The 15,862-nt window shown below is 39.9% G+C and overlaps 1 protein-coding gene and 2 non-coding genes across 6 annotated transcripts; all 3 read left to right on the top strand.

The window, feature by feature from the left end:
• The first annotated feature begins 326 nt into the window (after positions 1–326).
• Positions 327–15,473, top strand: RABGGTB (Rab geranylgeranyltransferase subunit beta). 4 transcript variants are annotated; one of them, XR_010884936.1, is made up of 10 exons: positions 327–359; positions 1,528–1,635; positions 2,816–3,013; positions 4,722–4,827; positions 6,335–6,387; positions 6,507–6,617; positions 8,453–8,578; positions 9,367–9,516; positions 12,055–13,100; positions 14,642–15,473. XR_010884936.1 is itself a non-coding variant. In XM_067301410.1 (9 exons), the coding sequence occupies exons 1-9, from the start codon at positions 357–359 to the stop codon at positions 12,193–12,195; spliced, it is 996 nt and encodes a 331-aa protein (XP_067157511.1). In that variant the 5' UTR covers positions 327–356; the 3' UTR covers positions 12,196–14,206. The 4 variants fall into 4 exon arrangements, 3 of the variants coding, with proteins under 3 accessions (XP_067157511.1, XP_013800562.1, XP_013800560.1); XM_067301410.1 differs by lacking the exon at positions 14,642–15,473 and having other exon boundaries at positions 12,055–14,206; XM_013945108.2 differs by lacking the exons at positions 327–359; positions 14,642–15,473 and adding an exon at positions 979–1,431 and having other exon boundaries at positions 1,763–3,013; positions 12,055–14,206.
• On the top strand, positions 1,803–1,885 carry LOC136992588 (small nucleolar RNA SNORD45). Its single transcript, XR_010884949.1, has one exon. It is a non-coding gene; the product is annotated as a small nucleolar RNA SNORD45 (small nucleolar RNA).
• On the top strand, positions 3,914–3,998 carry LOC136992586 (small nucleolar RNA SNORD45). Its single transcript, XR_010884947.1, has one exon. It is a non-coding gene; the product is annotated as a small nucleolar RNA SNORD45 (small nucleolar RNA).
• Positions 15,474–15,862: the final 389 nt, after the last annotated feature.

Here is a 15,862-nt window from a genome sequence, read left to right on the forward strand (position 1 = left end):
CGCGGCGACGGCCGGCGGCCCGCGGGCAGGCGCAGCACTGCGCGCCCCGGGGGGCGGCCCTTCCTCGGCGCCGCCCTGCGACCTTCCCGCGCCCCGCCGCGCAGGCGGCGCGGGGCAGCCGCGGGTCCTCGCGCGGAGCCACTTTGCGGGCCCACGCGGGTGCCGGCCCAGCCGCTCGGCGGCGGCGGCGCGGCCGGGGCCGGGGCCGGGACTGGGACCGGGGCCGGGGCCGGGGCCGGGGCCGGTGGCGCGGCGGGCGGCGCGGGCGGCGCGCGGGCAGCCCTGGCGGGGCCTGGCGGCCGCTACTTGTTGCCCCGCCCCGCCCTTCGGCGCTCTTTCCGGCGGAGACGGCGAACATGGTGCGTGGCGTCTGCGCGCGGCGGGAGGGGGCCCGGCGCGGCCCGGGGCGTCCGCTCCTTCCGGGCGGCACGCGGGTTTCCAGCCGGGCGGCCCGACTCCGGCCCAGCGCGGCGCGTCCGCTCTTTCCGGGCGGCCCGGGGATTTCGAGTCGGGCGGCCCGACCCCGGCCCAGCGCGGCGCGTCCGCTCTTTCCGGGCGGCCCGCGGGTTTCCAGCCGGGCGGCCCGGCCCCGGCCCGGGGCGTTCGCTCCTTCCGGGCGGCCCGCGGGTTTCCAGCCGGGCGGCCCGGCCCCGGCCCGGGGCGTTCGCTCCTTCCGGGCGGCCCGGCCCCGGCCCGGGGCGTTCGCTCCTTCCGGGCGGCCCGGCCCCGGCCCGGGGCGTTCGCTCCTTCCGGGCGGCCCGGCCCCGGCCCGGGGCGTTCGCTCCTTCCGGGCGGCCCGGCCCCGGCCCGGGGCGTTCGCTCCTTCCGGGCGGCCCGGCCCCGGCCCGGGGCGTTCGCTCCTTCCGGGCGGCCCGGCCCCGGCCCGGGGCGTTCGCTCCTTCCGGGCGGCCCGGCCCCGGCCCGGGGCGTTCGCTCCTTCCGGGCGGCCCGGCCCCGGCCTGGGGCGTTCGCTCCTTCCGGGCGGGTTTCCAGCCGGGCGGCCCGGTGCGGCTCGGCTCGGCGGGCCGGGCTGGGCCGGGCCGTGAGGACGGGTGGCCTTAGCGACATGGCGGCGCTGGCGGTGGCGCCGGTGGCTCCCATCGCCCTGGCTCTGGGTGTTGCGGACCTGGGGAGGCGCCGCCGCTCCCCGGGCGGCGCAGGGCCGGGCGACGAGGCGGCTCTGGGCGGCGGGGCCGGGCGGGACCGTGGGGCCTCGGGGCTGCGGCCGGCCTGGGCCCCGGGGCGAGGTGCGCGCGGCGAGCGGCTCCTGGTCACGGACGCCGTTACTGGCCGGTGGGCGACGTTCCCAGATTTATTGAAAAGTTTTGTTCTTGTTCCCAGGGAATGATTTATTCAGACTGAGAAGTGGCAACGTGAGAGTTTAAATTTGTCCGCTGTTCAAAATATACCAAGAAAAAAAAAAACTTTCCAGTCAGTTATCATTACTAATGTTGGTTAAATTAAACCTAGGTACTAAAATCTCTTGAATTCACAATACAACTGAAATTTTGTTGGTACTCTTTAAAGGGAACACCACAAAAGGATGTTATAATAAAATCTGATGCCCCAAGCACGCTACTTTTGGAGAAACATGCAGACTATATAGCTTCTTATGGAACAAAGAAAGATGATTATGTAGGTATCCATTTGTTTCAGTACTGCTGTGATTTTAATAATAGTACTAATTACTGTTATTTACATGTTTAGAGTTAGGGGTTGGATAGATGCTGACAAGTTAATTCTTTCTTGCCTTGCAATCCAGATTGATGTATAAAAAGAAGATGCCTTTGTTCATTTTGCTAGGTCTGTGATGAGTTTTGGCATGTATTATCTGAGCACAAATTTGAAGATTATCACTTTAGCTCTAGAATTACTCTGAGACCTGGGAAGTGAACTGCTTTTTGCTTCTTCATCCACTAGAATGCACAAGTTGTATAGTTTTATTTATGTGTGGCTCTCTTACAGGATGACATGCGTCTATCTGCTGTACTAAATCTCACCTCAAAACTGCTTCTTGCTTACTAGGCTTGATTAAACACTGCAACTAGTGTCCATTTTATGTAGTTATCATCAGGTGTAGTCAATCACAATTGGATTCCAATTCCAGCAGGTGAAAAATGTCAATAACTGCTTCGGTTTGAGGGAAAAAGTGTTGCAGTTATCTTTATTGGCCACAAATGAACTCAAGCGCTGTTGCTTAAGATTGTTTTTCCTGTACTTCGAACATGCAAGTTCTAAGTACTGCATGAAGAAAATCATACTTTTCAGGTATTTCAGCTGATCTGAACTATATATATGCATGTGTGTGCATATATATATACACACACACATGCACACACATATATAAGATAGTGTATATGAAAATTCACTTCCTCCTGAAGCTTTAGGTTGCAGCAGTTTTGACACTAGCAGTAAGATTCATTAAGTGTCACTACTGTTTTGAGATCTGTTGGGGTGGTAGTTGAATAGAAGTTTGGGAGCCAAGATGATAACTGATAATCTGAACTGGATTAGTGACTTACTACTTGCATGCGTTTTACTTGATGTTGAGTTTGATACTTTTAAACTGGAAAATACAAGGGGGGAAGGGAATGTATTGTGTAGAAATAAATCTGTACGCGCATCTGTGTGTGTGTATATACACACATGCATAGAGTATATAATTTATAAGTGGTTAATAAACACTAAGTTGTTAACGCAGTGGAGAATACTTGACGTGTTGCAGACTGTTTATAGATGTTAACTAATATATTTTCATTGCTCTAATTTGATGATGTGCATATCTGATTAAGAACTAAAATATTGTACTACTTAGGAGTACTGTATGTCGGAGTACTTGAGGATGAGTGGTGTTTACTGGGGGCTGACAGTAATGGATCTCATGGGACAGCTGCACCGAATGAACAAAGATGAAATTCTGGCGTTCATCAAATCATGTCAACATGAATGTGGTGGTATAAGTGCCAGTATAGGTCATGATCCTCATCTTCTGTATACCCTCAGTGCTGTTCAGGTAAATGGAACAGGGTAATTGTGGAAACAGCCATTTGTAATAAATTATTTTGATGATTGCAGATGTACAAACCAGGTACTTAAACTATTGGATACTAATGGCAAAAAAGATTTCAGTACATTATTAAAAAAAAATCTAATGAACAAAACTTTAGAATTTAGCTGTATCATTTCCTAAAAAGGTCATAAGGTATGGGAATTTGTGTTTTTAATGTTCACTTAATGGTGACTTTGTTTGCATACTTGTTAAATTTTCTAATAGTCTTGAAATATTTCTTAGCTATAGGTTTTACTGGAAGTTTCTAGAAAATTACCTTTGGATTTTACAAATTCTACTTAGGGTACTTTGAGATGAAAGATCTGTATGACCAGAATAAGAAAAAAAAATTGATTTTTCTTTTGTGTGTGTATAGAGAGAGAGAGAATGTATGTTTATACTTTAGTACTATACAAAAGAAATGCTACAGCAACTGGGTTTTATGTTGTGTACCTCAAACTTTTTTTTTTTTAATAATGCTTAAAAATGACATGAGTCTTTTGGGCACTTTATTTGGTGTATAGTCTTCCCCTGAGAGAAAGGAATTATTCTCAATCTTATTTTTTCCCCATAGCTTCCTCCATTTCAGTTTCAATTTCTTATCTTCTTACTTCTTAATTTCGTCTTAATTTCTTCTTTAATTTCTTCTTTTTTTCCCCTTTTAATTCTTATGCAAAACATGGTGGAAGGCAATGCCCAAAGGCTTAAATGGTTCTAAACAATTGCTTGATTCGTCACGATTTGTCTCTAATCCCATCTCAGGGAAGAAGTATTTAAATAGTGTTACAAATGATTGCATCCTGTTTCAGGAGGAAAGCATTTCGGGTTTGAGGTGTTAGGTAGGATAGAAGTGATGCTTTCTTGGGTCAGTGATGTGTGTTGGCATGTATTATCTGATCTAAAGTTGATGTTTATCACCACTTTAGCTCTAGAATTACTCTGAGACCCAGAAAACTTAAGTTCCTTCAGGCTGTGACCTTTGAGCTTTCCAAACTACAATCAAATTCCTTTAACAAATTCTAAGCCAGCGTAAGGAGAAGGGGATACAATTTGAGGTTCTTTACGTTTCTGTATTAGAGTTGTATAGTTCTTAGGTCTATACTTGATGTTACTAGGAGATATTTTCATGTTAACTGATTACAGTTCTAGATATTCAAAGTTGAAAACTATCAGCAAACGCAGATGTGAAATTTTTGTGTCAAACTTAACCAGCATGTCTTAACTGGTATGCATGTTCTTAATTGATGAATACTGTTTAAACTCCTATCTACAAATACAGAATATTTAATGGGTCACATTACATCCTCCTTTGAGCACAACTAGCAGTAATGTGTTCAGATACGCTTTTGTTCAGATATTCTTTTTTGCACTTCCATAAGACTTAATTTAGCTTGCAACTGAAAAATTCCAACTCCATGTTTTCAAAGTCATAGTTGCTGATATTTTTTTCCAAGATGGGCACTGTAGTGTTCAGTACGGTGTTCTGCTTAAAGTGTCTGTATTTTTCCTTGAGAATTTCTTAAAATTTTGATATAGTGGTGAGCTGTAGTGCATTTAATTTTATTTTATTAAAACTTATCAAATAGTAATCACAATCAGTTAAGTGAAGTCTTCTGTAAATCCAGGTTTCTGATTTTCTTGCAACTCATTGTTACTGTGGCTTTTTTTCCAGATTCTTATCTTGTATGATAGTCTCCATGTTGTTGATGTTAATAAAATTGTTGAATATATACAGAGCTTGCAAAAAGAAGATGGATCATTTGCTGGAGACAAATGGGGTAATTTTTAGATCTTTAAAATCTAGTGACTAGGTTGATGTGTAAGTCTGCAAACTGAAGTTTCCTTGGATGGTCTTTTTGTTTATGTATGGTATGTAAACACTGTTTCCTGAGTTACATAAAAAGGAGGTTTTGTGAAGGACAGAGTTGTGTTTCATTGCTTTCTAAACGATTCTAGACTTCAGTTCTGTTCTTGCATTAGAAATAAATTGTCTAGCTCTGAAAGAACAAAGCCTTCTGGTGCCTGTAATTGACGATACTTCGAGGTACCAGTCAAGGAATGTTTTGTGTTTGCTATTTAAGGGCAATCAGTTATGATCTTTATCAGTGTAGGCTATGAAAAGCATCTTGCCCTTTACGGGAATGAGATAAAAACTGTACTCATCAACTTCTGTTAATATTAATTTTGTTTGTTTGTTTTTGCACATGAACAAAGACTATTTTTAAGTAGTAGTACACGTGTTTAGTCACTTTTAAAAATATTTATCAATGTTAAATCCTTAATTTGTAATAAAATCTACTCCATGTCACTCATGTTTTTGTTCTGACAGAATCAAATAGTCAAGATCATGGTAGTATATGTATGCTACTGTAAAGCTGACTGTCTAGCTGTGTGTTAAAATGGTGGGAGCTATAAGTGTTCATAATTTGCTGCATCCATTGTGTTAAAGTATTGGAACAAATTTGCTGAATGCACAATGGATTAATGCTATTTTTGACGTCCAGATAACAGCGCAACTGAAAAAAGTGTGGTACCTGAAGTAGGGCAGAACACAAGTGCATGTTTATTTTCTTCTCAAAAAATCCACAAACTTAACAGATAAAAGTTTGCATCAGTTTGAAGAACATTTCATTGGTTTGACATTTGTGGCTGGGTGAAACTTTAAATGTTGACTTCAAGTATTAATTGCTTAAAGAATGTATTAGGAGAAGTATATTGGTATGGATATGCTGAGCAGTTCTGTTGCAGGTATAGCTTTTCTTAGTTTAACTTTGAGGTATAGGTATGCAAAAAAACGCAACTCGGTTTTTCTCTAAAAGCAAAAATGGTTTCTAATTCTGCTCAAATATCAGAGAGAATCTTAAGTATTTAAGGGGGATAGAGAGTTATGCTGTGGTATTTTTTGAGAATCCAGTGCTCTGCAGTTGTCCAGTAGGGCACTACATATAAGCTTTAAAATTAAATAGCTGCTTGTAACTTAGCACTAGTTGAATTGATTTAGATATGTATCTGACTAAATAAAGCTGATAACGAGTTACTCCCTTTTATATGCAGTAAATGTACAGGTCGTTTGAGTTGTAACATGGACTCTTTAAATTATTGAGGATATAATCCAAAGGCTGAAAGAGGAAACAGTGCTGGGGCATGTTTTCTTTATTTTTTTTCTTCAATGTAAAGCCTAGCAATTTAACATTTTGTTCCAGATTTTCAATGGTGGTATAAATATATATTTTTGTTATTAATAAAAATAATCTGTATTTCATTGTTCTCCCCCACCCTCAATAGGAGAAATAGATACAAGGTTCTCTTTCTGTGCTGCAGCAACTCTTGCACTTCTGGTAAGTCATAAATCATCATTTGCACAAGTACAGAATCTTCTCATTGTTATTGCTGAAGCTGCAGTATTTAATCAGCTTGATAGAATATAAAATGCATTAGATGCTTTTCTGACTTGCAGGGAAAACTGGATGCTATTGATGTGGGGAAAGCGGTAGAATTCGTTTTGTCCTGTATGAACTTTGATGGAGGATTTGGTTGTAGGCCAGGTTCTGAATCACATGCAGGACAGGTGAGTTTTTCCTCTATGTGGAAATGTTTTAAATTATCAAGCATCGCATAGTGCTTATGAATGTTTCCAACACCTTTCAGTGATGCCCATTGAAGTACCTTTCTCGTTTCCCAAATGCCTGGTTCTAGTCCCTTAGTTAAATTAAATGAATAGGTAGATAGGTGTGATGAGTTTGAGGAGAGGCATGGGAGCTTAGTCTGGGGTGGGGACAAATCGTAAGGAAAAACCTGTAGGACTCTTTCAGACTGCAAATATAATCTGAATAATCTTCAAGTAGTGGTGTCAGAATAGCATAAAGATTTTTAGAGAATTTGGAATGGGTATTAATGAGAAAATTGCCATCAAGTGATGGATCTTGTCCATTTATGTTCAGTCAGACTCGGTTTTTGCAGCTCTAAGCTCATGTGTGCACAGATGCTGATGAAATTAATGAAATGTAGAGGTCACTTGCACAATATGTTTGATATAAATAAAAATGGGAAACTGAATCTTTTAATCTGATCAATTGTGGGAATGGCTCACTTAATTTGTTGAGGAAAGCCTTAAGATGAAATGGCTAGCCCAGGCATGGGAACCTTTAAGATTTTGTTGTAGTTACTAAAGAGTATTGTACTGACAGCAAGTTACAAAAAGCGGTCAATAAAATCTAGCTGAAAAGAGAATACAGTAGTATAATTGGAACACATTAAGGGAGCTCTCAAGATAGAGGCTCTCAATGACTTCTTCCAGTAGAACATAAAGATTTAATCAACATTTCCCATTTTTAATTTTTTCCATGGAAAGAACTATTGCACTTAACCTGAATCTATGAATAGAAATCAACTTTAACACAATATTTTAATGCTTATGCTGAGCAGTGTCATAGCCAGGACTCATCTGAGCACATCAGAATACCAGTTATTTTATTGAGGGAAAACTTTTTTTCCTTTATTCCTTTTTATTCAGGAAAGAGAATTGTAAAGCTGGTGTTTGTTTCCTATCTTACAAGTTTTATCTACAGTAATGTTCCCCATATGGTCTAAATGGCTGGACCATGTTCTGGTATCCAAGTAAGTCAGATTTAGTGGCTGAATCCACTGCAGTTGGCATTTCCTGGGAGGGCCAGATCTATTGTGCATATGCTTTAAAGTGCTGTAAAGAGCAACTACTTTGCCTCTGTTGTAGTTCTAAAGTCTTCCAGGAATATCACATTTATTTTGCAATGTTCTTGAATAGGTACATCCCTGTTCTATCAGGAAAAGGTAGTTGTGAGCAGGCTTCAGTTGCTATTTTAGTTTCTTGCTGTTTGTTTCTGGCTACTTTGTTGAGAATGGATAGAGCAAACTGCTGACTAGCTGAAATGTGACCAAAAAATGCTGCTGTACTGGAAACCTTATTTCCCAGGAAAAGTAGAAAAGGATTTATCAGTGCACATGCCACAGTGAAAGAAAGCCTGACATGACAGTAGACATACATGGGATTGCAAGGAATGTTAATAAAATATCCAGTCTGCAGGAAGGAGACTGACTACTCTGGCTTGAGAGCCCGTGTGTTTTTTAAAAGAAAAACCTATTGCTCTGCCTGATCTTATAGGACTTTTTCCAAGCTTCACACTCATGGAATATGTTAGTGTTCCATAATTACATTGCACCACTGGCACTTTTAGAAAAGTAACTGTAAGATTAATAGACTTTTTAATGGAAAGTAGAACTCAGTTTGGAACTAAAAGGTGAAATGTGTGCTTATTTTGTGTCGCGTTTGCAGGACTGGCTTCCTGCTTTGACGTTTTCCTGCATTTAGTCTGCTAAACTATATTTAGCCTTTAAATACACAAAAATTTATGTCTGTAATTTTAGATCTATTGTTGCACAGGATTTCTGGCTATAACAGACCAGTTGCATCAAATAAATGTTGACTTGCTGGGCTGGTGGCTTTGTGAACGACAGTTACCTTCTGGAGGTCTCAACGGACGACCTGAGAAGGTATTTGGTGGCTTCTTTTCTTTGTTCAAGCTCAATAGAGATTCTTCTTTCTAAAGTTGAAGAATTTGTGGAAAAATCAGAACTACTTTAAAAAGTTTAGAGAATATTCATAGAATTCAAGCCTTTTATTCTTGGTTCTTCATTTTGCAACTAACACCTGTCTTGCATTCTTCAGCTATTCTTAGTTTGAGGCTTCAGTTTAGGAAAGTACTTGTACTGAAGTATGTCTTGCTGACAACTTGAACTATGTACCATGTTAAATTAGGACTTGAATATTTTCTGATATGAGGAATGATCTCTTCTGTAGGAGTCATAGAAAAATTATTCTTACTGTATGTTAATCCTGGGTATGATAGTGTTTCATGTCACAGTAGGAAATTTAGTGGTCTGGAATAATTTCCACTGGCAAGTAGGTAAATAGGTAACCAACCAACAATTCTTTTCAAGAAAACTGGTTGTGGCTAATCATTTGAGTTCTAGTTGATAGGAGAGTCTTTTGTCCTTAGTCCTGAAAATGATGCTGTGGATTTTTAGCCTCTCCAATAGAAGGTGAAAGCTAATCTCAAGATCAGATTCTTATGTTTCTGTTTCTTGTTGAACAAAGGAAAAGGTCATCTTAAAAAGAGACTACATCCAGGAACTTTATTCTTTTACTACAAAAAAATCTCTAAACGTTGTTTCTCTGCAACCCTTTTATGATAGCACAGCTAGTAGTTTGCAGAAATGCTCAAGAAAATTGCAGCATCATGTTTAAAACAAAAATAATATTCTACTTCTCTGTTTACCAGTTACCTGATGTGTGTTATTCATGGTGGGTACTAGCATCTCTGAAAATGATTGGTAGATTACATTGGATTGACAGAGAGAAATTGCGCTGCTTTATTTTGGCTTGCCAGGATGAGGAGACTGGAGGATTTGCTGACAGACCAGGAGATATGGTAAATAATCCTTAACTAACGTTGAAATTTTCAATTATGTTTCCCATTTGAGTGTAACTTGTGAACCAGATGTAGACTTTTTGCAGAGCTGCAGAGCCAGCAGTTGAATTTGAGAAAGAGTAGGATAGAAGTGCTTTAGAATGTTTATTTACTTGGGGAGCATGTGACGTTTTATATATTGGACTTGCACTACTGTATCCCACATTTAACTCTTCCTTGCAAGTTGTTGTTTGGTGTCCATAACAATGCATGCCACATGAATTGTTTGTCTCAAGACCACTTTAGAAAAAAGGTTTTTTTTTCTTTTTTTTAAACGTTTGCAAACTTCTAGAGACCGCCGCAGGCTAAGCAGACTACAGCTCTCTCAATCCTTTTGCCTAATCTAAATAAGTCATTAGTTACTGTAAGAATCTCTGCACCTCAGCTTTTATTTGTGCCGGCCCAGCCACTGAATAAATCCTCTCATTTGTATTTGACTAGGAGATGGAGGAGGTAGAAGCTTTTGTGATAGCATTATGAAGAGGCTAGTGATATGGATTTTCTCCTCAGTTCAGAGAACAGTTATGGCTGGCTGGTCTGTTCTCTCTGCTTCCAGGCAGAAACAATTGAGATTGCCCAGATAAAATGGCAAACAAAGATCATACCTTTCAAGGGTGCTGGTCAGATAAAATTAGAAGTATTATGAGACCTCAGTGTAATTCCTGTAGAATACGTGACTGCTTATTTGCCAAAGGTCAGGGAAATCTTAGCTATTTTTCTTACAACTCTCCATGTTCTTCTTTCTTTCCTTTCCCCACAAATGTATTCACAACTGAATGAGCTTTCTATTTCTTTGTAAACTGATGCATTCTTTCCGTATGGGGGTGGGGGGAAATCTCTTCGCTCTGATCTGCAGCTTGGAAAAGTGCTTTGGTGTGCTTAAAGCAGAAAGGTTTTTGTATTTCTAAATAGAGCTATAATGTCACAGGGGAGTTTTTCCTTTCCAGAATGCTCCAGAAGCTTAACTCTTAAAGTTTTAATGCCGTTCTGCCTTTGAGATTAAGTATGAGTTATTTCCATCTTGCTAGAAAAGTAACTTTGCAGAGCCTTTCTTCTATATCTAATGCAGACATCTATGAGTATTTTGCATTTAATTTTAGTAGGCATTTCATATTATTTTTACTCATTATATCATTGGACTGGGCACTGCCATAAAATCATTGAAGCTTAGATTTTTGTTTTGTTTCTGCAGAAGCTCATTTCCAATAAATCCTGTCTTTTTTTTTAATTAGCTTTAGATGGTAGTTTTTTTAATTTGACATTGAGGTTGCATTTCAGGTTTTGAACAGTTTCACAACACAGCACTTTTTCTTCTTTTTCTTCTTTTTCTTAGGTTTCAAGCAACTAGTTGATAACTTTGTAGTTGTGCTAATAAGCTCCTACTTATAGTTCGTCAGTTTTTTGTAGTTTTCAAGAAGTGCCACAGAAAGGAGCAGAGGATGACACAGCCATAGATACATCTGGGAACTCGATTCCCAGGCTTGCCTGTCTGTAGAAGGGAAATCTTTATTACAGTTCCAATAGTGTATTTCTCCCCCAGTCTCCTTCCCCCCCACCCCAGCAGCTGCTTACTGATTCTGGGAAGGAGCAGAAAAACCTAAGTGTGTGCTTTGACCATACATGTAATGTGGTTGCAAAACCACTGAGGAGCAAGATGTTATGTTAGTCAACCCTCTGGTCTGTGTTCAGTGATGGTGCTCCTGTATGTGGCTATAACATGGTAATTCAGCTCAGTTTACTGCAGTATAAAAAGCTTTGAGGTAGGATCCAGAAGTTCAGTAATGCAAACAGGACATACACTGCCCCAAACACTACATGTAACTTTGAATAAGATTTTCTGGAGTGGTCAATTAACTCTGCTGAAATGAAGCTTATATCATGAGACTTTACATAATCTGTTGCAGTTATATAATGATAGCTGCTTTTGGGGAAAATTCATACAGTGAAGGAAAACTCAGATACCAAATAACTGCTGCTGTCTCTTGTTAAATATTTCCCTGTATTTTTTCCTTCCAGTTTTACAGCACAGGAGGTTGCTGTTCGCATCTTAAGATCTGACAGTACAACTCTATTCAGAGACCATTGAAGAGCAATATATTATTGCTGAAGAGCAAATGGGGAATTTATGGAAGCGGTACTTCCAGATGATCAAATTTGCCTCTCTAATATTTTGCTATCTTTGCTACTGCTATAAGTGTTAATGGAGACATGAGTGCTTGCTGCTGAATTCAGAGTTTAAAATTGTCTTAGCAGCAAACAATTTACAAACATCTCTGACCAAATTATAGTATTGTAAATGCATGTAGTGAAAATTAAACTTCTGAGTTACATGTGGTGACAGTCAAGACCGCTGAAAGTTTGTTCAGTTGCAGTGTCTTCTAAAATTTCAGCCATGGGGACTTGCAGGTCTCTTGCTAACAAACATAAGCTTCATCATGTACAAATGAAAAGCTGGTTGACTTTTGGAAATGGACATAAAAATTTTTCTTCTTCTCCCAGGTGGATCCATTTCACACCTTATTTGGAATTGCTGGACTCTCTTTATTAGGAGAAGAACAAATTAAGGCCGTCAATCCTGTCTTTTGTATGCCAGAAGATGTCCTTCAAAGAATAAACGTACAGCCTGAGCTTGTGAGCTAAGCCTTGTAGAGACAAAAGATTGATATGCCCAGTTGCTTTGGTTTTACTGATTGGAAGTCATCCCTGAAACTGTTAGCATATTTTTCTTTTGGATATGTTTACATTACTGTAGTAAAGCAACTGCTTTACTGTGGGCTTTGTTACTTTGTAAATTGTGGCAGAAGAGGCTTGTTCTAATAATCTGAGTGTAACATGCTCTTAGGTTGTATATAAAAGATGTAGAAACCTTTTCTGTATCTAAATATATGGGCCTTTGGAATTTTTTTGAATATTCAAGTAAGTCACAGTGATAGTATGAATGTCTTAATTTCTGTATTCCTGTGATATCAACCATAGTAGCATCTGTCTTTATACAAGCATGTTTTGATGGTGGATTACACAAAGCACTTTAAAAGAATATGAAAAAATCCTACTTATCCACTGCATTTAATGTCACACAGTTGTATATTTAATTTTCTTTTCAGGTTTGCCATCACTTTTATATAGTAAGATGCAAGCTTTTTCTTCTGATAGTAACTGATACCAGTCAAAACAAAAGTTATGGTTCCTATTAAGTATACAAATATGTTATTATTTATTGATAAAGTATCACTGATACTTGAAATAGAACATACCTTGAATATATATAGTGAAACTTGCTAACACTGTGCATTCTAGAGATCTTTCTCTATAGGACAATGATTTATTGCTGGGTTGAAAACCTGCTGCCATAGCTTTTAAGAAAATAATTGCCAGCATTTCATTATGATGTAATTGAGAATAAAACTAGCCATGGAAAATACTTGTTTTATGAAGGATGAAGTCCTCTTTCTATTCACTGGAGCCCTAAAAGTGCCTCTTATTTTACATCCCACACATCCTGGCAGAGGACTAAATGGTATTCCAGTTGAAATACACAGTGAAAGGTAATTGCAGAGAAGTCTTTAATAATCTCTATGTTTAAAGAAGGTCTATAGTTGTTTCAAACACAGTTTTAAAAGCAGACTGGTTATTTTTACTCTACCTATTCATGCTACTAGAGGATAGGATAGAACTGGACAATGTAACTTTTTGGTGGACTTGAAGCAAGTTTCAAAGAGAGCGCATGTTTGCATACTCAGACATTTCTAACAAATTTGTTAAGCCTTAATTTCTCTAAAGGCTTTCTGAGGGGGTCAGAAAACTACTGTTAGCTGTCCAGGTGCCTGATGAGTTGTTTGGTCAAGGCCTGGCAGAAGTAATTTCTTTTTCCAAGACTTTAAAAAAAAAAAAAAAAAAAAATTACAGGAGGCTTTGTGTTGAGTGGGAAAGAAAGAGAGCACTGCTCAAGTTCTCTGTGTCCATAAAGTTACACAGAAGGCTTAATTTTTTTTTCCCCTCATTTCAGGTTACCTTTTCAAGTGCCACTTTTTTTTGTCAAAGGAATTGCTGTTCAGTACCTAGGAATTTCCATCTTTTTCTATACTGTATGGACGTAACAAAGTTCTCTTGAGAATTTCTAGTCTAGATGAAGACATCCTGGGAATTAATAAATGGGTGATACTGCATGACAGCATAGAATACTGTAGGTTAAAATCCTATTAATATTACTGGAGTTTTTCTCTCAAGGTGATTTGGTCAACTTCTTTTCTTAAATCAGCTGTGATTTTTAAGATTTGTTTATCAGACCATTAGTTAAAAGAGTGGATGGGTATGCAAACTAGTAACTTCAAAATATTTTTTCATTTTTAACATCATTTTTTTCTTAAAGAAAAAAAAATCTGTAGAAAGTAAGATGGTGTCATAACTTTTTTTACACAAATTAAATCATAATCTTTATTAAATATACTGTGAAAAAAAATTGCTGCCCAACATGCAGATGTTAAAGGACTTGGTTCATTTTGGTGCAGAATGCATTGCTATCGTCTACCTCTATTTTGTTAACTGTTTCTTGGTAAGATTCTTAATGTACATACTTAACATAATTGCAGTGATTAATCTTTTGTTCTAGGTCTTAGTTAAAGGTCCCTTATTAAAGGTTTTCACAAATGTATGTTTCTGTAACTTCATTTTTACATGCCAGTCTCTATACAGAAAGATCCTGACATTATCTTAGTACATGGGTTTTAAGCACTATAGTGTAGCTACCAATCCCAGTGATAAATTTTGCAAAATGCTGTAGGAGAATTTGCAAAAGAATAGTGAATAATTCAAGTACATAAAATTGCGTATATAGATATGTTTATTAAAAGAAAATCTGGAGGGGAGAAAAAAAAAGGGGATTTCAATTATGTTCCAAGAACGTGGTCAGGTCTGGGGGTTTGTGCTTTATTCCAAAGATGTACCTTGCAATTATGTTGAGACAGCCTGGTTGGGCAAAGTCAGTCTTAAGATTTATAACACATGAGGAGGGAAGAAAGGGGGGAGAGAGGCATTCCTTTTGTTTCTGCCTTTCTTACCATGCACTCTGTTTTCTGCCTGAGAAAAGGAGAAGTTATAACGGCAGCTTCGGGAGTCTGAATGCAGATGGAAACTTCCTTGAAATTCAAGTCCTTCATTACAATGGCACCAAATGAAATCAGCACCAGCTCTCCTCCCTCCATCCTTTGCTCCCCAGTGAAACTGAAGAATTTGAGATGTTTGAAGTTTTTAATGTTATGTCTGACTGATGGCTCTCAGTTCTGAGAGAACATGTCCCTGTTCTGAACTGGGAGCTTTGGGGCAATGCCTTTCAGGTGTCAGCCAAGGAGCTGCAGCAGATTGTGGTCGCTGGAGTTTCTGTTGTGAAGCTGAATATCCATCAAACTGCAACTGCCCACGAACTCCTATCCCAGGAAACGCTGGCTTCATTCTGGCGTGGCTTTTAATGCAGGGGTTATTAAGTTCAGGAGACAAATGCTGGCGGCTAGTCAAAATGTTTTGTTGCTTAATTGAAAGACCAAGTGTTGTTAATATATGCTAATAAGCAAAACAGTTACAGTATGCTTTAAATATTAACACACGTTTGTTTTGGGTTCTTTTGGTGTCTAGCTATACATGAAGTAAAGTTCCTGCTAGAAGGCTCTCTGTATATGCGGTTGGATGAAGAATGAATGTGGGACATGTTGCTTAAATGCTATACTGTCCTTAAGAGGGTAACTCCATTTCTTTGTGTTCATATGCCACCATTTTATTCCATCTGTATTTGCATAATTTAAATGTAACTTGTTGCATGCCCAGCAACTACGTTTACTACTGTATCACTTACAGTATTATAATTTATTTCTTTGACAAATGAGTTTTATATATAAATATATGCATGTTGGTCAGTTCTCAACTCAGATGGACCTCAAATGCAACTTCTAGATTCAAAGATGGATGAAACAGCAAATTTCTCCGGAGACTTTATTATCTGGAGTAAGTATAGTAGTGGGGGGGGAGGGGGACTGAATCTGCTAGGAACACCTTAACTGAAGAGCAGCGCAGTAGTGGTGATTGTTTTGGAAATCGGGTGTTCTTCTGTGAGATGGCAGTAATGGGTTTTTGTGTAATCCGGAAGAGAGCTACCTCCATGGTTCAAATGTTTAGTGGCCATGATTATATTGGAAAAGCCCTAACTAACACCAGAGTTGGTGTTCGCTACCAGGCACAGCCCAAGCGTGTGCTAAATCACTTCCCTGTCCCTCAGTCTCAAGCAAGCACAGGCTGCAGGAGACTGCTTAGTTTCTCC

The sequence above is a fragment of the Apteryx mantelli genome, chromosome 8, assembly GCF_036417845.1.
Source record: "Apteryx mantelli isolate bAptMan1 chromosome 8, bAptMan1.hap1, whole genome shotgun sequence".
Taxonomy (NCBI): domain Eukaryota; kingdom Metazoa; phylum Chordata; class Aves; order Apterygiformes; family Apterygidae; genus Apteryx; species Apteryx mantelli.

Coding starts and splice junctions, on each gene's coding strand:
- RABGGTB (XM_067301410.1), top strand. Junction 3,014..4,721: donor ATACCCTCAGTGCTGTTCAG/GTAAATGGAACA, acceptor CTTTTTTTCCAG/ATTCTTATCTTGTATGATAG. Junction 9,517..12,054: donor CTGACAGACCAGGAGATATG/GTAAATAATCCT, acceptor TTCTTCTCCCAG/GTGGATCCATTTCACACCTT.